The following is a 27,137-nucleotide window of genomic DNA, read 5'->3' on the forward strand; positions in this document are numbered from 1 at the left end:
TTTATGACTCGCCCCAAAGCTCCACTCCTTCACCATAATGTCAACAAACTCCCGCGCTTCACATTCGGATCTCCATTTAACCACCTAACCAACCCCTCCACCATTTCCATTCCTCCTCCATCTTCTTTCTTCCTTCATCAATGGCTACCCTCACACCGCCATTAACAAACACATTTTCATCAATGCTTCCAGGTCCTCCTGGTCGCAACAATGCCGGAGCTATTGACATCACATCTTCCTCAACTCTCTTAGCTTTCGCATCTGGCAGCTCAGTTTCTCTCGTCGACATCAGATCCATGCAATTAATCGCCGTCGTTCCTCTCCCACCTCCTCAATCCTCTTCTTCTTCCTCATCTCCTTCTCTTTCCCCTTTCGTCACCTCCGTTAAATGGGCTCCACACTCCCTACGTCAATTCGATATTCTCTCCTCCGATTCTCTTTCCTCATCTTCTCACCTTCTCCTTGCTGTTGGTGACAGACAAGGTAGATTATCACTTTTTGATTTCAAATCTAAATCCGTTGTTCTTTGGTTCGAAACCGATCATAATTCGCTTAAACTTGGAATTCAGGAAATGTGTTGGGTTAAATCAAGTTTAGATTCGTGGGCGCTCGCTGTTATTACTGGTCCACATATGGTGTCGATTTTTTCAGCATCAACGGGAAAATGTTTCTTTAAATACGACGCCGTTTCGGAGTTTCTTTCGTGTATACGGCGTGATCCGTTTGATTCTCGGCATCTTGTTGTTTTAGGGTTAAAGGGTTTTTTACTCTCGGTTAAATTGATTGGAGAATCTGAAGACGATGTCATTTTGCAGGAACTTCAAGTTAGGACGGATTGTTCTGAATTGATGAAATTAGAGAGGGATTTAGTTGGCAGTGGTGGTAACCCAGTCCCTACTTCTCCTGCATCGGCAATGTTTCCCAATTATCCTGTGAAATGTGCGTTTTCGTTGGAATGGAGACATATATTGTTTGTGACGTTTCCTAGGGAGTTAGTAGTGTTTGATTTGCAGTATGAGACGGCATTGTTTAGGGCAAATTTGCCGCGTGGAGGGAAGTTTCTTGATGTATTGCCGGACCCCAATAGTGAGCTGGTGTATTGTGTTCATCTTGATGGGAAGCTTAGTACTTGGAGACGACGCGAGTAAGTGTGGTTATTTTGGTGTTTTGAACTTGTACATTATTGTGATTATAAGTTTTATGAACTTCTGATTATTTTTATGATTTGTTGCTTGCTCTTAAATTGGATTTTAGGTGTATTAGTTCTATGATCTTATGATTATGTTTGTGTTTTGTTGTTTGTTCTTGAGAGTCAAATCTACAATGTTTAGAAATTTGGATGTTTACCCATATATCGTTTTGTGGGAACGTGCAATCCTTTATTGCAATGTGGGTTTGTTTTTAATTCTTTCTTTGGGAGAAATTGGAGTGTTGTGTTTTTAATGTGGGAGGATTGGATGTAGGAGCGGAGCGAAGATTTATGAGACCCTATTTTGTTTTTAATGTGGCAGGATTGGATGTAGGAGCGGAGCAAAGATTTATGAGACTCTATTTAATTTGTTAATTATTTAGAGAAAGGGACTTTAAACTGATACACTCACTGATTTTTTTCCTGAAATCTTTGGGAGAACAAAACCATATAGGGTAAAAATGAATTAAAACACTGAATTTATGTCAAAAAGTTCCAGTTTTGCAGTCTTTCCACCATAATGAATAAAACACTTAAATTAATGTAAGATATTTTCACGGTATGATAATGAATAAGACAATCAAATTAGAGTCTATAATTAAATTGGTGAAGAGTACTGAGTACTATCTTTAAATGAGATTGTATCTAGATTTCATGATTAAAACCTTAAAAAGCAAACTTTTAATCCCTAATTAATTCAATGCACAAAATGAGATTCTCTTGTTTTTCTTTGAAATTTTAAAACCATCTTTAAGCAATTTAACTACAACAAAGATGGCTGTAAACTGGATTAACATTCCCTTAGTTTCTTTCCAATTAGGGGCTAAAGTAAAGCTACTTATTAATTGTGATATATTCCCTCGTCTCTTTCGATCATTTTGCTTCTCTGTTAAGCTCTCTTTAGTTAAAGAGGAAGTTAAGAGCAATAATTCTACTACCAATAACTAGAATTAAAATGCCATTAAAAGAGAAGAGTTTTTAGTAACCTGATAGTGTTGCTTCAATGCATGACCATTTGGTCATTTTGTCACACTTTTTGCTAAAGAAACCGTTTGTCTCTTTTCCTCTACATTTACCATTTTCATCTAAGCAAGTTGTGTAGACCCAAGCTCGAACCATCCCGCAAGAAAATAAATAAGGAAGCAATGAATCACAATTTTATGAAATTAAAGTTACCAAAATATAATTAAGGGAACTGTTAAAAAGGGTGAGAAAAATGAAAATGCAAGAAACATGTGAGGATAAGGAATGAAGGAATGTTGAAAATCAAGAACAAGGAAGGAAAGGAGAAATGAAGATAGAGCATCAATTCTATCGGTGTTGGGGCAAGAGATAATTGGAGTACTAAACAGGCGTGATGGCGTAAATAAAAATGCACGCCTGTTTATTTTCAAAATATAACTTCAAAAGTCTCGAACCTTAGATCTGATGTGTATCACAACATTAAGTCTACCAACTGTGCCAACTTTAAAAACTGGTATAAAAATATTTCCTTAATATTTGAAGCCCACTATTTCTAGGGGCCCTATGTGGTTGGGCACCCTGATTGGGCCTAAAGCCACCCCTGATCGGATGTTTTGGGATCTTTGTAGGTGAAAGTTCATTAGTTAATGTGGGTCAAATACAGGATTGCACTTGGTGCTGACATTTGGATTTTGTGCACAATTGACATTCATTGACAATGTTTGTTTGAAGGGAAATCTTATAATTCCTTTATCCTGGGTTCTATCCTCTGCAAGAATAGATTAGTTTCCTGGAAAATGATTTGATGTCAAAACACTTCTTAACTTTTTCGTGTTGGATATATATTCTTTTCCAGTTTTCAAAAAGAATTGTACGCTGCTATTCATATTTTGCGTTCCTTTGTTATGTGTACAAGAGTTTTATATGTGTTTCATTCATTAAACTCTCCCCCTACATGGCTCCATACTATCTTGGATTTTTAATGCCTTCTCTAAATTATGTGACTAATCTGTTGAGATGAAATGTTGAATAGCCATATTGCCAAGGTTAAGGCTCCGTTCTAAACTAATAGATTTTAGCAGTTTACGAGAGTAAAAGATTGCACCCAATCTAGCTTAATAGTTTTAGTTTGTGGCATCATGCAGTGGCTCCCTTGAGTCATTATGCTTCTATTCTATTTGTTTGTTGTCAGGAGGATGTTCAATAGATACTTAAATCTTACTGTATCCTAAACTATTGTGATTGGAAGTTAACTACGACAGTGGGAGTATAAAATCCAAAGCCGATTCACAATTAGAAAACATTTTCTCACTCACAGGAGTTCAGAAGCTGTGGAAATTCTAGTTGCTTGTTGATTTTTACGTGCTTGTGTCACAAACATAAAAAAACAAGCTATGTTAATGTTGCTTAAGTGGTTAAGTATGCAATGGTTGAACGATATCTTAGCACTAGCCAAATCACCTCTTTTTAAAGCCAAACCAAGGATTATGTTTGTTTGGTTAGGGGCTTCAGGTATGCATTCTATCAGTTCTATATTTCACGCCCTTTGTTCTCACAATGCTAGCTCAATTGGTGTCTCATCATTGATGATATAGTGTTAGATCCATGCGTGTCTTACTTCCCTTCCCTTTCCTTGTGTAATGAAAAAATGCTAATTTTGTCCGCAGAGGTGAACAGGCATATGCAATTTGTACAATGCAAGAATTGATGCCTTCAGTTGGCTCATTTGTTCCTTCCCCCTCCATTCTTGCTGCTGTTATCTGCGAATCTGATTGTGTTCTTCAGAATATTGGCAAGATTTATTCTGATGTCCCTCATACTCCTTTTAGTGATGAGGACTACGATAATCCTTTCGATTTTTGCGATGAGTCTCTTCCTGCCGCGAAGACTCATTTGATCTCTATTTCTGATGATGGAAAAGTATGGAATTGGCTTCTAACGGCTGAAGGGCCTGAGGTGGCTCCCAAAGACGCGTCAAAGATGATAACACCTGTGAATAATGTATCACGTACTTCAGATTTGAATATCGGTAATGAAATTTCTAAGGGATCTTCGACAAACCAAAGATCTGAACGTGTAAGAGGGAGAGAGCGTTCATCTAATTTAACCGTCTATCCTGAAGACACATTGTTTAAGGTTTGTCATACTTCTTTTTCCTGATGTTTGTGTGATTCATTAATTAACTATTTATTTGTTATTGTTGTGGTTGTTTACTTGGTTAGTAGTTGAAAAGCTAACCTCGGAGACCGTAAAAGAAGATGTTTCTTCTGTTGTCTAGATTTGGGTTTGATCAGTTGTCTACCAATTGCTAGTATGAGGGTTTTGTCGAAATGTAGTATTTCTTTTGTATTTTCGGGAGTTCTATGATATAAAATTTTGGTCTCATTGTTGTTCTCAATTGATACTGTTATAAGAGTCTTATATGCACACTTACTTACTAATGCACGTTTCAGATAAGCTTAGTTGGACAGTTACATCTTCTTTCTTCAACGGTGACTACACTTGCTGTACCATCCCCTTCTTTAACAGCTACTTTGGCCCGTTAGTTTCGTTTCTGATCATTCTCTTACTTTTGACAAGAATATCATATCGACTCTTCTGGTATAATTGAATTCTGTATTCCTTTTTTTTTTTTTTTTCCAAAGGTGGTGGCAATCTACCTGCTGCGGTTGTTCCGCTGGTTGCTCTGGGTACCCAAAGTGGCACAATTGAGATCATTGATGTTTCTGCCAATGCTGTTACAACGTCTTTTGTTGTTCATAATGGGGTTGTAAGGGGATTAAGATGGCTTGGAAATTCTCGTTTGGTATCTTTTTCTTTCACTCAGGTAAAAAACTTTTATCTTATTTGTGTATAAGTTGTGCACTTTTCACTCGAAATGGTTTTTGTCATTCAGTTTGCTTGTCTTTGCTGATCACCATTATGCACCGCTAGAGTTGCCAAATGAGGTGTCAGTCTAAAAAAGCTCATGCATTTTTTTTGTTTGCAGGCCAATGAAAAATCCGGAGGCTACATTAACAGTCTTGTTGTGACATGTGTAAGAAGTGGTCTTAATCGGTCGTTTCGGATTTTTAAAAAGCCAGAAAAGGCACCCATACGAGCTCTCAAAGCTTCTTCATCCGGAAGGTTAACACTGAACGTTGAAATTGACTTGGTCACTTTTATGATCTGCTTCCTTTTAATTTTACATTTCCCGTCAACTAAAAGGACTGGCAGTTAGACTACCTTTATTTAGTTAAAGTGTGATTACTTGACATTATGATCGAAGTGTGATTATATTGCGCTTTTTGGGGACACTTGATGAGTTCCCATTGCAATCCGCCAGAAATACAATGTAATATGATCATATAACTGCTATGAACCCTATATTCTGTGTCCTTTTCCTGTGCCGACTATGTATCTGACACCTAGACGGATATGGATACTTGATATCATCCTTGATACATCATATATATGCTATGAAGATGCTGGTTAATTTTTATAGTTGTTTTGAATCTTTAATCGAGTTTCATATTAAAAAAAGGTTTTATAATATATAATTATATTATAGATCAAGGAGCAAGCTTTTTTTCCCCTTCTTTGTTATTGGTGCTGTTAGATAATGATGTGGCATCAGAATATCAACTCCTCTGTTTGAAAGATGGTATGTATGCTTGACTATCACATGGTTAGGGATTTTAAAAAATAAATTAATTGTTGATGTAATTGGTGACTTGAGTGCACCAAATGAATTTTATGCATTATGCGAGCATAGAGATTGAATCCCATGGGTGGATTAATGTGTGTTAAAGTGTGTGCATTGAGTATGCACATTAAGAGGAAAGTTTAATGTGGAGTTTAAGTGGGTGTTGAATAGACTTAAACATGGATGATAATAAACCAGGATGAATGATAGTTAATGAGGAATTTTAAGAGCCAAGAAAAGATTCTTCACGAGGTGCTTGTGCATAGGATTCAGTTTTGTGACTGTTTATGTTCATAGAGGTGTTTAATATGTAATTTATTCTTAGCCATAAATGTATAAGACTCATTATTGTAATCTCCCCTATAAATAGGGAGTTCATATGCTCATCAAAATCATCCACAAAAAACACCCTAAGCTTAAAAACAAGCCTAAACTCCTTTGATACTACACCTCGGAGAACGTAGCCTTAATTGGGTGAACCTCGTTAAATCTTTGTGTCGTTTTATTGCATTCTTATCTCCTACAAACATTGTTTTCATTGATAGTGTAATTTGTTTGTCACAAGACTTCATATATTCGATCTTGGTGATATTAGAGATTGAAACACGTTTGATTTCTAATATAGCATCGTTTTCATTAATAAATAAAAAACAGTAGAAATCTAGGTTGAATTCTTATACGGAGGTTCTTGCAGGTTGGTTTTAATAGAATATTAGCAAGTAGCTTCCCTTTTGCCAGGATTCTTATGAATCATCAATTCTCCAACAAGGCCGATGACCTTGCTTTTATAGTGAGAGAAGGGCTCCATACCTTCACTGTGAATTGTAGCATGTCATATAATTTTTGAAGTTTGCCTTCAATGGAAGCTACTTTGATGGTTAGCAGCTAGCTTTGTATGTGGTATATTTATAGAATTTAACCACGAAGGTATCAAATTGATGTTGTAGGGTCTTCCAAGTAGTTGTATACTTGTTTTAATGTCGAGATTGGAGTTGAGTCCTTTACATTAAACTCTTCCAACATTGTTCATGAGGGGACGAGGAGCAGGTTGACGTTTAAAATGACTGGATGTTGCAAATTTCAGTTAGCTATACTATAGCATGTAAGGACAGGCAGTGCAAGATTGACAAAATGGTGTTGATGACATGGTTATAATTGAGTGGATTGGGTTGAAAACATGAAATGGAGGGCTTGAATTAAACCAAATTAATCCTTTCTGTGTAGCGAGTTCATTTTTTTTTATCTTGCTTGCTTTCTTGCCCAATATTGTAGATCATGCAAATCATTTCATTTTTAGCTGCTCCGTCGTTTGGTTTGAATTTCTATCTTTGATTATGTTTTTCTCTTTGATCCTCATGATGCTTGTTAATAACTTCGTTAGTTCATACTCTTATAATAACCTAACCAATTTGATGAAACTTGCAGATATTTGCTGATTCTATTTCATGATAATCCTGTGGAGGTGTGGGCAATGACAAAGAACCCTATTATGGTCAGCTGTTAAACCTTCTATTTTATAGTCTAGTGTAGTAGTTCCTTGTTATGTTAGAAACCATCCGACATTCACCTATTGTAATGTTCTATTACTTTGCCACTCAGAACTACTTTTGTTTGCCTACAGTTTGGTTGAACATTCTGCACTTTTATACTTCAAGGAATCAAACATTTTGGCTGATTAACCTGTACAATGGTCATGTACAGTTGTTAATATGAGTTGATGAACCTGTACAATAGTAATGCTTGTGTTTTGGGATAACAAGCTGGGTAATTAGTTTCGGTCTAGATTGAAATGAAAGTGGTATATTCGGTGCTGTTCTTCTCTAAGTTTAGTCTTTCCCAATATGACTTGTGGTCATGTACAGTTGTTAATATGAGTTGATGAACCTGTACAATAGTAATGTCTAGTATTTTTGTACTAGAATTGCTATGCCTATAACAGCCCTGGCCTTTGCTTTTTTAGTCCAATATATTTTTTGGATTTATTTTCTTTAGTTTGTCAGAATGTTTAGTCAATGTTGAAAAGAGTTAATTGCTTGTCCAATGTCTTGGTGTACAATTTTTATTCCCAATTTCCTTTGTTTTCATATATTGGTTTGATTTGATCTATATTCTTATTATGTCTACTTATTCATTTTAGCTTAGATCACTAGCACTTCCACTTACGATACTGGAGTGGACTCTCCCAACAGTTCCTCGACCATCTGCACCAACTAGGCAATCCTCGATATCATTAAAGGATCGGATAGTTGGTCAATCTGGGACATCATCCCCAAAGGCCCCAGAGAATGAATCTTCTCAAGAATCTAGTAAGCATATTATTTAGTTTTATAAACATATGACCATATATATGTATATATGTTATATAGTATATAAAAACATATATACACACACAACTTCACATGATAATTAACCTTATATGAGAACATGAGAACTAAATCTTAACATTTTTTTCCAGTGAAAAATATACCTTTTCATTTCAACAAGTGAACTTTTTAACATAATTTTATAAACCATTTTTTTTGTAACAGTTTTTTGTTGAAAAGTAACACCTTTTTTTTTTTTTTAAAAATTAATACCTTTTTTGCCTAAAAGTAACACCGTCAAGCAGATTTGTTTGCACGGTTCTCATATATAATTTTGATTATATATATATATATATATATATATATATATATATATATATATATATATATATATATAGGAAGAAGTTCCGGTGAGAACCATCCTTATATAAGAATCGTGAGAACCAATTTGCCTGATGAAAAAGTGTTACTTTTTTACTAAAAAGGTGTTACTTTTGGGCAAAAAAGTGTAACTTTTTTTTTAAAAAAAAGATGATACTTTTAGGCAAATAAGTGTTACTTCAAGAAAAAAATTATGAAAAAAACTCACAAAAAGGTGTTACTTTTTACATAAAAAAGTGTTACTTTAAAAAAAAACATGTTAATTTGTATCTATATTTTTTCTGAAAGTAACATTTTTTTACTAAAAAGTACCAGATTTTTTTAAAACAAAAGTAACATTTTTTTGTCCAAAAGTAACATCTTTTCTTTGAAAAAGTAACACATTTTTATCAGAGAAATTGGTTTTTACGGTTCTCATATAAGCTTGGTTCTCACTGAAACTTGACCATATATATATATATATATATATATATATATATATATATATATATATATATATATATATATATATATATATATATATATATATATGCATTTCCAAATATTGACTATGCATGAATGATGTGTTATAGAGCCGGTGAGTGCTGAGGGATCTCAGGAGGAAAGCTCGGAGAGCTTTGCTTTTGCACTTGTTAATGGTGCAATTGGAGTTTTTGAGGTACAAGGAAGAAGAATCAAAGACTTCAGGTATTTTTCTAGGTTCATTAGTTATTGTTTTTTTGTTCAATGTTGAAGTTAGTGTCATACCAGCTATGCGAGAGACCCAACTCAATACTTACAAGAGGAGAAACAAAAACAATAAAGAAACATAAGGGACAACTATCTTAAGTAGTTCGTTTTATGTTCTGTTTAGGTGGTTATGTTTGTTATTTTTGTTACGCCAGCTGTCTCGTAATTAGGAGGGCAAGCAAAGGCTATATATAGGCCAGCTTGTATTCTTTGTAAAGGCATCCAAAAATTGAATAATAGAAACATTTTGGAGTAAGACAAGACTCAAACATTGTCAAAGTTACTGATTACATTCGGATTTTTGTGCTCTTGTGTTTTTGAGTTGTGGAAGGTTGTTATCCATAACATCTTGGTATCAGAGCAAGATAGATCTTATGGGGAAACAGACCAACCAACAAAGACCGGAGCAAATTGAGACAGATCTTGAAAGGATGTAGGATCATTTTGCTGAAAAAATGGAGGCATTGGAGGATAGAATATCAAAGAAACAGGAAGGGACTGATGGAATTCTTGCCCAACTTCTTGAGGGGCAGATGAGATTGTTGGAGAAGGAAGGAATAAGATCGTATGGACATGTTGAGCATCAAGAATTCAGCCAAAGAGAGCGAAGGGACAGGAGAGAAGCGAATGAACCCTTCAATTTTGCCAATCAAGAAGTGGAAAGCAATGGAGGGAATTGCAAGTTTGGAAGGTTGGACTTACCTAGGTTCAATGGAGAGGACCCAGATGGTTGATTGATGGAAGCCGAGAAGCACTTCACGTTTTACCAATTCAGTGAAGAAGAAAAAAAAAGAAGCAACAGTGGTTTTCTTGGACGGGGAAACCTTACTTTGGTATCAATGGGAAGACCAACAAAACCCCATCAAAGATTGGCAAAGTTTGAAGTCCTTGTTACTTAGAAACTTTAAACCGTCTGATGTAGTGGACCTCTACGAACAGCGTTCGTCAGTGGAGCAAGGAGGAAAGATGGCCGATTACAATGGTATCAGAGCGGTACGATTCCGGTGACCGGAAAATTGCCGGCGACGGCAAAAGTCCAAAAATTAATCAAGAAGATGATCTTGATGGGTTTCTTGAGGGTTTTGGACCTGGAATTTCTTCTTAAGACATGCTACAAAAGGCTGTCCAAAATGGTTTCATCCAATCATTTAAACCCACTTCCACCAATAAAATTTATGAGAAGTTTGGAAAAGGGATTTGTGATGAACATTATGATTCGGAACATAGTCACAAATGATATTCACTCCTCATCTTACATCAAGAAAGGAAAGATGAATTGATGGCATTTGTATTCCATAAAGAAAGAAAAGAAGATGTCCATGAAGAGAGTGTAAAGGTTGATGATATGGGACAGAAGGTAAGAGAGCCGGATATATGTGAGGGTCAAGTAAGAGATCAGGATGAGAATTGGAAATACCCAGAAGAGTACTTAAATGTGGTGGGAAAAGAAAAGGTCAATGTGAACATAATGGGCAAGAACCTGTTACAAAAGAATAAAGAACGAGGCCAGCAAAATAGGAGGAATTTGGGTAAAGGAAAACAAGAAAGGGAAAAAAGAAAAAGAAATGAGGAAAAAAGGAAAACAGAAAACAGAAAAAGAAGGGAGGAGAGAAAGAAGGCCCAAAAATGGAAAGGCCAAGAAAGAAAGTGTACAAAAGAGAAAAGCCCAAATACAAAAGATTTCAAAATGAGAAGCGGCGCTGTCGCCAGAAAATTATGGTGTTTGGCAGAAATTCTCGATAGGATCGCCGGCGACGACAAGAATGCAGAAACAGCCGAAAAACATGGGGGTCTCGCCGGTGACGTGAATACTGCAGAAAAAGTCGGGAAATGTGGGCGGTTAGCCGTCAACCGGCGGCAGGTGATCGGTGTGAGGAAAGAGGACAATATGGCTGATATTTTTGGGTTTGGTATTAAAGGAGAGAGAGATTTTGAGTCGTGTGTTGTGGGTCTGGTGGTGGACCGGGAAAGAGACGACGAAATATGGTGGGCGACTGTCGGAGAATTAGCTGGCGCGATGGTCGGAAGCAACAGAATTGTCGAGAGGTCAGTAGCGGCAAAAGTGGAAAGTGTGGAATTGTGCAAAAAAAAGAAAAAAAAAGTCGAGAGAAAAGAAGAAGCTGGAACCGCTGGAAGAACCTGACCGGAGCAAACTGTCGTAGGCAAAATACAGTTTCCTTGCTGGCGTGTGGGAGAAGGCAGAGAGGGAAGGAAAGGGTTTTGGTGTAGAAGTACTGCTGCTCTACTTAGGGTTTTGGTTTTGAGGAGGGAGTGAAAATGAAGGAGGTAAAAAAAAAATCAACTCGGAAAGAACAGTAGCATTAAATTTTGAATTCACTGATGACATTAGCGCGCTTGAAAAACAGTGGGCTTCTTCTGATACATACCTTGTTGAGTACCTAAGCCATTTTAAGCCCAAATTCGTTGCAGAGTTGAGAATTTTATTCACTCGTTATATTTGATAATGGAACACCCAAGCAAGAATTACTCATAATGTTAGAGTTGGAATTAGATACAGTAATGGTGGATGGCTCACATTTGAGGACAACCTACTGGACACACAAGGCTAATTTTTATCCACCTTGAGGGCAAGTTGGAACTTCAGGCGGTCGGTAATGTGATGACTCGGGTCAAAAGGTCCAAGGACATTATTGACATTTCACATTAATTAGTCTTTGTATGTTTTGTAATTAGAATAGTTGTTATTTTGTAGTTATCTTTTGGGGCTTAGGCTATATAAAGAGCCACCCTTATAATAATAATTAGTTTTAGGAGTATTTGAATAATAAGGAAAAGTCCTTTTGGGAGTCATTGGGCAGACTCGAATTGTCCATTATCGTGTGTTTACTATCCAGTCTTGGGTCGGCTTTTGGCCGATCTATTACAGTTAGACTCCTCTTTTGCAATTTTCCACCAAATTTATTAGTTTATTAAGCGTCATCTTTGTGATTTTTAAGTATATGTATGTTTGGTAACATAAGACACTAAAAGCACTTTGTTTTGCTGGTTGACAAAAGTAGCTCTAAGAGATTGGCTTTATACTGTCCATTTTTGAGTATATGTATGGTTCGTTGTACTTCGTATAAACGTAAAAATATCTTCCATTTATTGGTAACACAAAGGTTATTTTATTGTCAGTGGTGTTAAAGGATGGAAATACCATTGCTAGCAAAAGAGTGTTATTTGTTACCTCTGCAAATCCTCATATTGTACACTTCTCAAACTTGGTTTCCACTCCAATTGCTGACTGCTGATTAGTGGTGAAAGTTTGGTGTTTGATTTGGATTATGCACAAATCTAAATCAAACCAAATTAAATTCGGTGTAGACTTTTTTCAGTCCAAATCCAAATCATAATTTTTATAATCCAAATTAAACCAAATCGAATGTTAAAATACCAATCCAAATTGCACCGAATAACACCGAATTAACCAATTTCGCCGATTTGAGAGAATTGGTTCTAATTGAAAATTTCTAAACATTGGTCATTACAATTAAAGAGTTCATTAAAAATTAACTACAACCACTTATCATTACACATTACAAATCAATAAAAAGTCCAGCACAAAGTTCATTGAACATTGAAACAACTTTAATCTCCATAGAAGCCTTCAAATCCATTGGCATCAATCTTCAATTTCAATAGTGTTTGGATATGTTAAGCCATCCTCACTGAAATCTTCCAATACCATTTTTCTCAAGTCTTGCAAAAAAAAAAAAAACACTAAAAAACAGATCTAACAAACAGATCGCCACTGATCTAACAAAAACGAAAAGTAATGACTAAAAAACAGATCTAAAACGAATAATCTATACAAAAAAATAAAAAATTATGACTAAAAAATGAAGTTACAGAGCCACTGATTTCAACTCAAGAACATAGAAAACAAATAATGACTAAAAACAAATAATGAAAAATACAAAAAAAAAAGAAGGGAATGACAATGTAAATCTAACAAAAATCATGAAAAATTATGAAAAATACAAATGAAATCTAACAATGAAAATACAAAAAACAAAATTTGACAAAATAATCTAACAAAAACAAAAATGAAAATAATCTATAAATAAAACGAAATCAATTTGAAGTTACAATAAACATAGAAAAAACAAAGTAAAATAAAATAAACGAAAGAAAATAATGAAGATTTACCTTTGGCCTTCCATTTAGATGTGGTAAAAGAGATGACAATGGAATGAAAGATATCACTACTAGTAGAAGAAAGGGAATGAAAGAAGGAAGAGGCGCCCTCAGCTGGTAGGGTTAGAAAGTAATGAGTATGAAGAAAGGGTTAGAAAGAGACGACAATACAGTGTGCTAGTATACACATATTGGGGTTTGGGGATTTAGAAATTAGAAGGGTTAGAAGGAGGCGCCGTCAGCCTAGCCTCGGGTAGTAGGGTTTATTTTTATGGGTTCCTCTTTTTATTGGGCCTAACTATAGACATATAATTAGTTCGGTTTTTCGGTTATGTATTGTCCAAAACCGAAATGGAACCGAACACCGAAATAATTTAAAATTTTAGTCCAAACCAAACCAGATTAAAAATATCTCCAAATCAAATTGCTTTTTCAGTTTGGTTCGATTCGGTGTTCGGTTTTTCACCAAATTATTTACACCCCTACTGATGATACTAGAGTGATTTTTTTGAGTTAGTTTAGGCCTTGAGGGTCAAGCCCAAACTGGTATGAGAAGTTGTATCATCTTGTTTTGGTTTGTGGGGGAGGAAAATGTGTAGTACTTCCTTCTGATATCTTCCTTTGAGGATATGTATATTAATATTTTCACTTATTTGCTTTAAACTATTGTTATTAAGATTGACAAATTCTTTCGACTATCCTCAACACATTTTAATATTCTAATATCTTGTTTGCATACTAAACGTTGAATTCGCAAAAATTGCCCCAAACAGTGCGGTGGCCCTAAACAGTGCTCAATGTGCTCGGGATCTGGCTTGATTTGCTAGAAAGAATCAAGACTCGGGAAAATTATCACTTTTTGATTTGTTATTTATCTATTTATTTATTTTATTATTTAATAATCAACCTTTATTTGTCGGCAAATGGTCTATGAAAAAATTTTACATAAATAATCTAGCTCCATGTTACCTTGTCTCACAAAAAAATGTTCAACAAGTGAAATTGTGCTTCTCATGCATTGTAGTTGTGTGATGTGTCTGTTTAGTTTAAACTAGCAAAAGTTTATGTTTCTATACCTGCTTTAAAGAGTAGAACATATTGCATTCGTTTAAAGTGATTGCCTTCTCTGTGCTATGTTATTTATATGGGTTTTATTACTAAGTGTTTGCTTTTCATCAGACCAAAGTGGCCTTCGTCTTCATTTGTTTCATCTGATGGGTTGATTACTGCTATGGCTTATCGACTTCCTCATGTGGTATGCTCAGTGTATTGCTTCCCTACTATGATACCACAGAAGTATAAATATAAATATTTTTAACGGATAATTGTCCCTGTTAGGTTATGGGGGACAGATCTGGTAACATACGCTGGTGGGATGTAACAACTGGGCACACTTCCTCATTCAATACTCATAGAGAAGGAATAAGAAGGATAAAATTTTCACCTGTTGTTACTGGAGATCGAAGTCGAGGACGTGTTGCGGTTCTTTTTTATGACAACACATTTGCAGTGTATGACCTTGTAAGTGTAGCCTGCAGCAGAGGCATTTAATTGGAGTCATTTTTTTTTCCTCTTCTTCAACTGTGTTTTCCAATGCAACAGCACATTATGGTTTATATGTAAGGAAATTTAGGGAAGAGAAAGGCTAGCAATATCAGATCTCTCCAAATTACTTGACATTCAAGGCTATATTCACTTCTAAAAACTATGTTATTAATTTAAATCCGAATGACTAATCATGAACATTCAGGGCTGTAGTGTTCCTTTTAACTTAAAAATTTCCCTTTCATGTATCTAATGATTTATATTGACTTGATTTCTTCAAGCTATCATTGTAAAATGTAGAAGTCAAGTAAACAATTTCTTATACTTGTAATACCCGAAAATGCTGAAATATTTTGAAGTTTTTGTGATGGAATATATTGAATTGTCAGCTTTACTGATATTTCAGGACTCACCAGATCCTCTAGCAAACTCCGTTTTACAACCCCAATGTCCCGGAACATTGGTTTTGGAACTTGATTGGCTGCATGTGCGGACTCATAATGATGATCCATTAGTCTTGTGCATTGCTGGAGCTGATAGCAGTTTTAGACTTGTTGAGGTTACTCTGTATGTTTCTTGATACATTTCAGTTCAATACTTTCCTCATTAGTTTTTTGAAAATTGTAAAATCTGTAAGGGTTCAGCTTACTAAAGATGCCAATCTGTTAACATTTTCTAATTGGCCTCAGGTTCTTGTTCCTTGATGAGTTTCACAGACATATTATGATGATATACAACCAATTTATTACATTAAACTCAGCCATTTTATCTTTCCCTTTTTTACATTTCTTTTGCAACCTTTTTCGAATATCTATTATAAACGCCTATGTAATGTATTGTTGCACCATTGCGTTTCTTGATTTGCGTTAGAGGTTCAGCAGGGTAACTTGGTGGTAGCTTTTACCACCTAGTATTCTGTAACAAGGGACAACTCCTCTTAACCTCAACTGGGTCCTCCTCTCCCTTTATTTTGTTTTGTCAAGTTGGCCAATGTTCTCTTACCATTCAGAGAAAAAGCTCTTGGTTTTCTTTTCCTCATTTCCTGACCAACTCACAATCATTGTGTTTTAAAACCTCCTTAGCGATCTAATGAGGGCGAGGATGAACTCCTGGAAAAGTAAAATCTGCTTTTAGGGAGAATATAATGTGTTTAGGTTTTCAGATTTTAGGCTTGAATGCTTTAAGTTGTAGATGGGATAGTTATTGTTTCATAGTTGATAAGGTGAACCATTTTTGCAGATGTCCAATGTTTTGAAAGAAATACCATGTCTGACCTTCTTTTATTGATTGTCGAAAACATTTTTCTCTCAATTCTATCAGAACTTTAATCGTAGTCATTTTTTTAATGTTCTAAATCAAATGCTTTGACGACTGACGTTGCTGAAGCATAAACAAGTTGAACTTCAGTAAAATGTTTCCTTTGACTATTGTGTTGATATGCAATGCTATTCCGTTCAATCTGTCTTTTTGCCTTTTTCAGAAATGACCGAAGAATCGCACATGGAGTAATCAAGGAGAGGTTTCGGCCAATGCCTCTGTGTACGCCAATGTTACTTCCTACTCCACATGCCCTGGTAAATTAAAAAGATGCAATCTTTTCTTATCCTGGTTAATTTTAATCATGTTTCTGCATTATGATCAGACATTCAGTTCATGAATGTGCTTTGATGTCCATTTCAAGTTTTTTTTTAAATGATATTAAGATGGTTATATCAACTAAACACATGGAAGGCGCGCTTAGCCTTGCACTTTTCATGCAATGTTATGTTTGCAACAGCTAAAGTTTTTTATCGTCTCAAAGGCTTTCTAATTTCTATTAATGACATGTCAAACTATAGAGTGCATTATTGAAATTATTTGATGCACATGTAGCTTGGGTTTTATTTTTTCTTAATTTCTACTGCTCAGTGTGTTAAAGTCAAGTTCTGCCCAATAATGATCATATTTACACCTGTGCAACGGGGCCCGGAGCCGACCTTTTATTATGTTGGTTTGGAATGTGTCATGCTTTTAACGGGCCCTATACTATTATATAGAGCGGGCTAGAAGTAGGCTTTAAGCGGGTCCTAAACAGAACTTATTTATCACTTGAATATGAGATTTGAGTATTTGACATAGCGTTACTAGTTTGTACAAAATCTGTTTTGATGAGACTGAGATTAAGTTTTCAAACAATCTAAAAATTGAAATAAAAAGTCAAAACAGTAAACATGTACAAATACAAGAGGTTATTACAAGTAAATGTTGTTAGATATTTGATATGAAAATTAGGGGTTAAAAGTAGAAGAATATCTTTTCATGAAGGGGGTGTTTGGTTCTTAGCTTTTCGGTTGGCTTTTGGCTTGTTGGTTGGTTAAACAGCCAAAAAAAGTGTTTGGTAAATGGCTTTTAAAGCAGCTGAAAAACTGGCTTTTAAGCCAAAATGAAAAAGCTACTCCAGCTAGCTTTTTTGGTTGGCTTTTGGCTTGTTGGCCCACTTTTTCTCTAATAAACAGCCAAAAACTAATACTCAAATTTACCAAACATCTTCGAAATTTGGTGAATTTGTAGTTTGGAACGGAACGAAGGCGGCTAAAGAAAAATAAAAAAACAAATCTGTAACAATATATAGCCATTTGAAGCCAAGTTATTATTGCAACCATTCTTTTGAGGAGTGGTAGGAAGAAGTTTTTGCTTATCTTAAAGAATCCAAACAAATTCTCAAGATTTTTTTAAAAAAAGCTTTTGTTACCATAGCAATAGCAATAGCAATATATATAATAGGAGTATATAACAGAATAAAATTTAATAAACTAATTACTAACAAGCTCTAAATAAGCCTTATTAGTTTTATGAAGTTCATTCTTCTTGAAACGGGCCAAAGCCATTTTAATTTGATCCCAACCCGATTTTATTTGGCCCATTAAGCATGTTTAATCATATTTTATATGTCCCTGAAAAACTAACATACTACCTGATATCGACGTTAATTTAATACTTTCTCCAGCTTCAACAGGATACGATCCCCTAAATTGTGAAACTTTTGTTGGGAGAAATGTTGTAAACTTTTGGATAGAGAATTACTTGAAAAATGGGGATGAAACTTGATAGTACGTTAGTGAGCTTAATAAGTGGCACCTTTTTTCCAGGCATTGCGAATGATTTTGCAGCTGGGCGTAAAACCCTCTTGGTTTAACACAAGCAGCATAACAATTGATAAAAGGCTTCACCACATTTCGGGGACTCCAAAATCAGCTGGAGAACTTCGCAGTTACATTATTGATTCTTCATATGTTGGCGATGTTGCGGTATCAGAGATGCTTCTCAAAGTATTGGAGCCCTATCGTCAAGAAGGTGCTTTTGTCTTATTATGCTTACAGGCTACTGCACTCAGTATGAATGGGTTTTTAGTGGGAAAATCACCGCATTCTTGTAATCACTGCATTTTTCTTTCTTATTTAGGTTGCATACTTGATGATGAAAGAGCTAGACTGTATGCTAAAATAATGAACAAAGGTTCTTCGGTGAGGCTTGCGTTTGCTGCTATGATCTTTGGTGAATCAGCTGAGGCGCTTTTCTGGTTACAGCTGCCTCGAGCACTTAACCATTTGATTAATAAGTCACTTATTAAGCAGCCTCAGAAAAACACTTTGTCAGATCCAGTGCTTCAGGTTGATGATCTGACTGAAATAACATCATGCGGTAAAACATTACCTGGGTCAGACAGAAGGGAATCACTGGTAATTCATACGGAGTTTGAAGTACCATTGTCATCGTAAACCTGTGTATGTTTTCTTTGTTATCCACCCATTTTGTAATCTGGCTTCATTTGTTGCAGAGTCAAGGCCAACTTAGATTAATGGCATTTGAGCAAGAAGAGTTGTGGGAGACTGCTAATGAACGAATACTTTGGCATGAGAAATTGAATGGGGAAGATGCTATACAAAACCGTGTCCATGAGTGAGTCTTCACTGTTGTTTTTTTAATGTGTGAAGTCTTTATTCCTTTTCTGTTTGCTAATTAGAAGTTTGGTAATATCAAATTAGGCTACTCTCAAGATATCAAAACACTACAAGTGCTAGCCCATAGGCTAATCGCTAATGTTTTTGGAACTGATAAGTTTATGTCATGAGTTATGACTTTTTGAACTTCACCCAAATTCAACTAATTCAGATAATATTTTCACTGAATTTTGGGTGTTTAGGAAAATATTCACCTTTTCTAATCCCGAATGTGTTATTGTTGTCCTTGAAATAGGCCCCTTGCCATTTGCAACTAATTCACATGATTCGCTAATCGACCTCGCGAATCCCGAATCGAAAAGAACAAATTATGGTCGGTTTTAGGCTATTTTTGAACCATTTTGAGCAAATCACGAATCCAAAAGGCAAACCAACTAGCAAATTATGTTTCATTGGGCAGGGTTATTCTTTATGTGTTGTGAGCCTTTGTCCCAATGATTGGCATATGTCACTTATTACAAATAGGGTTGAATGCATTCTAACCTAGATTGATTCTAACCCTAACACCTAAGCCTACCTTCTCCATTCTCTTCTTCTAGTGTGATACCCCATTGTAAGACTTCTTGAAGAACCCCATTGCTTTCTCTACTCATAATCAAAGCTAACTACCACAGAGGATGTAGCCCAAATTGGGTGAACCTCGTAAATTTGCACCTTGCTTATCATTGCACCCATTTCCTATTGCATTTCATTCCTAGTTGATTGATTAAGGTTGTTTTAGAAGAAGAGTCTCCATACCTCTATTCTTGGGTGTTTTAGGGATAATTTATTAACCTCTACTAATCTTCATTCATTTCAATCCTATTCCTACCTACCCAAGGGCTTTAGAAAAAAAATTTGTCCAACAACAAATTCTTCTTATCATATCCAATCTAAATTGCTTCGTTTTCTCTTCACTGACTAACTTGTAAATAATGTTTTACTTGATTGCTTGTTACCTTTGATCATCTGACAAGGGTAAAAAATTTTTGGTTGGCCAAATATAGATAAAGTCTGAACACAAGCTTGGATGTTCTGTTTGTCAATTGGATGCCTAGTAAATGCAAGATATGTTCTTGTACATGATTAATAAATTTTGGGGCTTTGAGCTATAAGCAAGGCTGCTAAAAGAAAAAATGTGCTATACATGTCCCTTGGCGCACTCCATCACCTTTGCATTAACCTTTTTTACATACTAGGTAACGCTATCCAAATGTGTTTGGCTATGTTGGTCTACTCTGTGATTTAATTACGTTATTCAATTAACTTTAGCTAATAAATATTAGATAAAGTCTGAACACAAGCTTGGATGTTCTTTTTGTCAATTGGATGCCTAGTAAATGCAAGATATGTTCTTGTACATGATTAATAAATTTTGGGGCTTTGAGCTATAAGCAAGGCTGCTAAAATAAAAAATGCGCTATACATGTCCCTTGGCGCACTCCATCACCTTTGCATTAACCTTTTTTACATACTAGGTAACGCTATCCGAATGTGTTTGGCTATGTTGGTCTACTCTGTGATTTAATTATGTTATTCAATTAACTTTAGCTAATAAGTTTGAACATGAAAGATCAAGTCTTTATGATCTACAAAGCAGTCTACGTACCTAACATGGGTAATTCTACAAGCATTTCTCTAGTTCTCTAAGAGGCATTTGGCAGCATTTTAAACGTCTTTACATTTTGGGAAATTCCACATGGTAGCATCGAACTTATATGAAACGCGAGTGGTAGCATTTTTGTAAGATGTTTCCACATGGTAGCATTCAGTTTATGGACTATTTAACTGCAGTAGCATTTTCCGTTCAATTCTTGGCAATTTTTGTTTAATTCACTCTAAACCATTTTTATGCTCTCAAAGTTTGATTCATCATCTTGACGTTTAATTCATCAACGCTCTCAAATATTGTAACGATTTTGTTTTGATTCAAATTGCTGGGATTTTTGACAAAAGGTGCCTTAAGCACTATTACATAAGCTATAATGTTCACTTAATGTACTTAACTTGTATTATAAAGTTCAAAAGGTGCATTTCTAGCACTAATATATATGTACTTAACTAGGGTAAATTATAAAGACAACAATTTGAATGAAAACAAAATTGTTACAATATTTGATAGCGTTGATGAACTAAACGGTGAATCAAACATCAAAATGGTGAATTAAAAATTTGACAGCATAAAAATGGTTTAGGGCAAATTATAAAAACAACAACCAACACTTAATAAGGGTAGAAACGTCAAATTGGTGAATTAAACTGAAATTACCAAGAATTTAACGGAAAATGCTACGGCAGTTAGATAGTGCATAAACTGGATGCTACCATGTGGAAAAATCTTACAAAATCTACTACTCGCGTTTCATGAAAGTTCGATGCTACCATGTCGAATTTCCGTTACATTTTCAAGCATGTTATTGTGCCCTCTGCTATAGGGATGTACCAGTATAGCTACTACTTGACCCCTAAATTCTACAATCTTACCGTACATCCAAAGTCACAATTCCACCAGAATTGAGTAATATATGCCGTAATCTCTAATATCTCTCTTTGCGAAATCATGGGCAATTAATATCATACAATACTATAAAAATGTTGAAAAATTACAAGTGTCATTCTTTAAGGAGGCATGACAATCATACAATACTATAAAAATGTTGGAAAATTACAAGTGTCATCCTTTAAGGAGGCATGACAAATGTAATTATTTTAGTGGATGATAGTTGATTACATGGCAGTATTTACCTTATTTAGAATTTGATTATTTTTAAATTAGAGCTAAATTAGGTATAGTATGGAGTATAATTTATTATAGCAATTTTATATTATTAACCTAAAATTTGATAAAGTATATTTAATTGAATGAAAAACTGATGTATTCAATAAATGATTTTAAAAAATCAATATTTAACTTTTTCTTTAAAAAAATCATGTATTCAACAAATTTAATCAAGATAATATACACTTGCATTATTCTTTAAAGCTATATTTTTATATATTTAATACTTATAAATTCGTGCATTCCACGAGTTTCTATACTAGTTTGTTATATTCACAGTGTTGCAGGCCTTCATTTTGTATTGTAGCTTATCATCATGATCTTCTAGCTATAAATTTTTCTTGAAGCTTTTTTCCTTATAATGTGCATTCCAATTGGTGTGATATTCTGCCATACTAAGTCTGATTCTACAAACATTTTTATTAGCTTGTAAATCATTTGATTTACACTTTTTTGGGTAGCCTAAACAAAAGAATGAGATTTTTGCAATTTTATTATAGTTAATTTGATTTTTTTTGGTTGTGGAGGACAAGCGATCCCATTCTGCTTCTTTCATGTTCTATGTTTTTCCGGTTCCTTGAAGCACCAAGTAATTATTGAGTGATGAATGTTACTTGCTTTAAGCATATAACCTGATATATTATTCTCATCAGTTTTTGGTACTGTGAACAGTCTTGTTACAGTGGGAAACTTAGAAGCTGCTGTGAGTTTATTACTATCCACTTCTCCTGAAAGTCATTACTTTTATGCGAATTCGCTGCGTGCAGTTGCCCTTGCTTCTGCAGTGTCCAAGTCTCTTCTTGAACTTGCTGTTAAGGTATGAAAAATGTCATATTCATTGACATTCTTATCATCATCCTTGTGTCCTAGGCTCTTCTTCAAGATTGTTCAATGTATCTGAATTAATCATCATCCTGGATTCTTTATATCTAGGTTGTTGCAGCCAACATGGTAAGGACAGATAAGTCGTTGTCTGGTACCCATCTGCTTTGCGCTGTTGGGAGGCATCAAGAAGCTTGTTCTCAGGTCAGACTCCCATCTGCTGAACATCGAATCTGACCCATTTTTTATTGTGCCTGGATCTGTTAAAACTATCATTACCATTATATATTGTTTATATAGAATAATACAAAATAATATCAATATAACTTCATGGATTTATTCACCATGTACAGCTGAAGTGCTAGAGCAAAAACCACCATGCCTCCAGTTTAGCTTGTGCAGCTCTTGGTGAAACATTTTGCTTGTGTTTTGTGCCTGTAAACAAGTTCTTGTTCAGGCAGTTTCTTATTCGCTTGAACCTGTTATCACTACTATAGTGGTGTTTTGCAAGTGATTTTACATTTTTCTCATCATTTCCTCCACTTAACAGTTTTATCTTCATAACGAAAGAAAAGCTCAAATCTATGCTTACAGCCCAAATTAAAACTATTTCATTGAATGAGAATGCGAAGACAATAGTTTTTAAACTATGAGGGAACTTTGTAAAGCTAGGGCTAGGACTTTATGACTGTAGACTATCCAGAATAATTGATATGCTCATGCATTTCTTTTCGTTTATGCAGCTACAAGATGCTGGATGTTGGACTGATGCTGCAACTCTCGCTGCCACACATTTAAAGGGTTCTGATTACTCCAGGTCTGTCTCTACACAATTTCACATTTTACTTTGATGCTACCAAGTACTACCTGGACTTTGATGCAAGTGTTAAACTTGGGCATGGGCCAAATGTGACATGGAAAGCTCTGAAGACTGAGCTTAAATGTATATTGTTATGGCAATTGTCTTGCATGAGAATGCCTGTCAAACCCAACTGACTTGTATTTTGATTCATCCATAACCACAACATTGGCTTCAAAACTTCAAATGGACTTTTTGCCCCACTTTCCTTCAACCAATGTGGCTCCTGTTTAGTTTCTCCTAAATTATGAAGATTAATATATTTCTTGGTTTCAAATTATAGCGAATTATAGTAAAATGATTAATTGAACTATATACATTTATGAAAATGCAGATTATGTTTGCAATTTAGGGTCAATCGGAAACAACCTCTCTCTTTATTATTGCAGGGATAAGGCTGCATGAATTTGCATGAATTCAATACCCCAAATTCCCTCCTAGGTCCGAACCCCTTTGTGGAGTTAGGAAATGGAATGCTGTTGTATGGTAACTTGTAAGTCGGATTGATTATTGTCTGAAAAGTTGATGTAAGCTGATGATCAGCGATTTCATATTTGTACTTGGTAGTTCTTTGTCTGCTGGATTTCTGAAGTAGTAATGAATATACTCCATGATACTAGAAAATTATGGTACAAGGAATCTCTAGATTTACTACTTAAGCTTGTCATTCACATTGCATGTTAACCTGTTTTTTATATGGTACTCCAGGGTAATGCAAAGATGGGCAGACCATGTTCTTCACACTGAGCACAATCTTTGGAGGTAACATTCATACTAATTTTAAGTTTGCTCATTCTTATGTTTATCTTTCGTTATCATTTTTTTTTTGAATGCTCCAAAATTATCTTCCTCTTGCTTATTTTGGTAAAAATGTACCTTCCAAGATCCTAACCCTGTGCGTTTGGTCCCATTTTCTCGTACTAAGTTTCTCTATTATGATTAGGACATCAAATCTTTGGTCCTCTAAGAATATCTACGCTTCAATTAAATCTCTTTTCATACATTTGAAAATTTTAAGTTACATTTTTAAGATATCTTGACACCTCATCATCATCATCATACCCTGTGTATCCCGCTCATAGACAACTATAGTCAGGGTCTGGGGAGGGAAGATAGATGGCAGCTCATACCTATATAGGAGAGTGCGGTCAAAAAGTCCCTTGGCTCAAGAAGGGTCTTCAAAGAGAGAGTAACCTGCAACTATTCGAAAGCCTACAACTTATACCCACATTAACCATGAATAGTAATCAACTAACTGAATATACACAACAAATAGAATAGGTACAAATAACTAAAAAAACGATAATGGTACGAGAGGTGGTAAAGAGCGATTAATAAAGGCAAATATCAGTAAAAAATGATGGTAAAGAGGGACATGTCTAGTAATCTAAGACGTGGATAAGGCGCTGCCAACTGGCCCTATTCCTGGTCAGGTCCTTAAAGAGGTGAAGTTCGTGCAGGTCACTTTTAATCTGCTCCTCCCACGTTCTCCTAGGTCTTCCTCGGCTTCTTTTGCCCTCCACTATGATGCATTCGATCCTCCTTACTGGGGCGTCATGGATCTTTCTCTGCACATGCCCAAACCATCTCAACCTGTTCTCCCGTATCTTTGCCGAAAGAGGTGCAACCCCTAACTTCTCCCTGAACTCCTGGTTTCTTATCTTATCCATCATATTTTTACCACATATCCACCTCAACATACGTATTTTTGTTGCTTCCATCCTCTATTCGAAAACCTTTCTTACGGGCACATTCTGTCCCGTACAACAAAGTCGGCTTAATTGCAACGCGATAAAATTTACCCTTTAGTCTACTAGGGAATTTTTTATCACAAAGCACTCCGGTCGCTGCTTGCCACGTAAGCCATCCTGCCTGTATACGACTAGAAACATCTCCATCAATCTCCCCATTACTCTAAATCACCGATCCCAAATATTTGAACTTGGACGTACATGCAACAATTTCTCTCCCTATGGTCACCTCTGGCTCCCCTATCGATTTTGTCTCACTGAAGTCGCATCGCAAGTATTCTGTCTTCATATGGCTTATGCGCAACCCCTTACCCTCCAAGGCTTCCCTCCATTCTTCCAATTTACTGTTAGCCCCTCCTTAGTTTCTGCGTCCAAAACAATGTCGTCAGCGAAAAGCATGCACCATGGTACGGTCTCCCAGATGGTTTTAGAGATTTCATCCATAATGCCGTAAAAATGAAAGGACTAAGTGTTGATCCCTGATGTAGGCCACTCTAATTGTGAAAGTCTCTGTCATACCTACCGGTGTTTGAACCACAAGATGTAAACGGGGAGTAACTGGTGTCTCCTGAGTAAGGCCTTGTTTTCAAGTCTTCTTCTATTTGCCACTGCTGATGCAACTATCGAACATCGCAGGGCTCTAATTTTGTATGTAGCAGCTGGTGCATTTCGAGAAGCTTTAACAGCACTTCGTGAAGTACAGCAACCAGATACAGCAGCTATGTTTGTTGTTGCTTGTCGCGAAATTCATGCAGATATCCTTGCTAACATAGAGGATTCTGAAGGATCAACTGAGTCATCTTCAAAAGACAAGCTACAAAACTTGCCTGTCCTAAGCCTGGAAAATGAAGAAGTCATTGCAGCTTATGAGCTTTACGGACAATATCAAAGAAAGCTGGTGCATTTGTGCATTGAGTCGCTGCCTTCTTCCGACTAAACGCAAACAGTTTTGCCGGAGTAATGTTCGAAATTTGGTGGCCTAGGTTATATGTGATTTTATTTATAGTAACAATTTATTCTTTTAAACCACAAGTATAATACTCCTAAATTATTTGTTATAAGTTTTGTGCAACATAATCCAACTATTGTTGTAATTCAAATATTGTTTAATAACAAACAGATTTCATTATTGTTTTATAGAAGTAACATGTCCTACATAAAGAAGTATAGTTACTAGTAAACAATAATGAATGAAACAATAAAAAAATAAAATGGGAATTAATTATTATTATTATTATTAGGTTACATAAAAGTTGGAGTTGAGAAAAGTGAAAAATAATTCAAGGAACACGATAAGACTTGTTTTTACACATACATTTATAAGCCATAGGACAAGTCTCAGCTTCTTCAAGAGCCGCACATACAAAACTAACCATGACTAGCCTACATGGTGTGCATGACCCACATGCATGCGAGCAATCTGGCAAGCTTGAACCCGCTATTTCCACTGTGTCCGACCCTTTTCCCTTCATTGCTCTTTTTCTTCCATGGAACATATATTTACCAGCTCTACTAATATGTCTACTATATATCATATCAGGGAAGACAAGGAGTACAATGAGAAGAACTACTATAACATTACATTTCCTCATCTTCTTCTTCTTCTTGCACGTATACCTTTTCAGTATGGACAATACTTGAGATGATAAGGTATTATTTTTGCCAATATTATTGACGATGAGATAAAGTGAACAGATAGTCGACGGATGATATGTAGATATATAGGAGTATATTTATAATAAAGAGATGTTTGGAAGTTGACTATTGAATCAAATCACATAAAACAAGCTTAAAAAAGTAAGGTTATAAGCTGATTCAAAAGAGAAAAACATGATTCACTTGATTTCTTCACTTTTGAAACTCTATTTATACCAAAAAAAAATGTATATAATGATGTTGAAAGGAATTAAACATGCAGGGATACTTTTCTTTTACGTGATTTTCTGACTTGTACAATAAATATAAACCAATTACTAAATCTTTTGAAATTTTGAAAATTTAATATATTTGA

The 27,137-nt window shown here is 35.4% G+C and overlaps 1 protein-coding gene across 3 annotated transcripts; it reads left to right on the forward strand.

The window, feature by feature from the left end:
- On the forward strand, positions 1–26,457 carry LOC130816161 (uncharacterized). Of its 3 annotated transcripts, XR_009042718.1 has the most exons (21): positions 1–1,144; positions 3,820–4,288; positions 4,606–4,693; positions 4,798–4,979; positions 5,142–5,278; positions 7,263–7,329; positions 7,975–8,143; positions 9,094–9,208; positions 14,570–14,645; positions 14,729–14,911; positions 15,342–15,502; positions 16,416–16,509; positions 18,064–18,268; positions 18,377–18,654; positions 18,753–18,874; positions 22,367–22,511; positions 22,628–22,720; positions 23,260–23,333; positions 23,765–23,868; positions 24,084–24,137; positions 25,763–25,839. XR_009042718.1 is itself a non-coding variant. In XM_057682819.1 (20 exons), exons 1-20 carry the CDS (start codon positions 141–143, stop codon positions 26,061–26,063), a joined length of 4,017 nt encoding a protein of 1,338 aa, XP_057538802.1. In that variant the 5' UTR covers positions 1–140; the 3' UTR covers positions 26,064–26,457. The 3 variants fall into 3 exon arrangements, 2 of the variants coding, with proteins under 2 accessions (XP_057538802.1, XP_057538803.1); XM_057682819.1 differs by lacking the exon at positions 23,765–23,868 and having other exon boundaries at positions 25,763–26,457; XM_057682820.1 differs by lacking the exons at positions 23,765–23,868; positions 25,763–25,839 and adding an exon at positions 25,615–25,745.
- Positions 26,458–27,137: the final 680 nt, after the last annotated feature.

This window comes from Amaranthus tricolor, chromosome 6, assembly GCF_026212465.1.
Source record: "Amaranthus tricolor cultivar Red isolate AtriRed21 chromosome 6, ASM2621246v1, whole genome shotgun sequence".
In the NCBI taxonomy this organism is placed as follows: domain Eukaryota; kingdom Viridiplantae; phylum Streptophyta; class Magnoliopsida; order Caryophyllales; family Amaranthaceae; genus Amaranthus; species Amaranthus tricolor.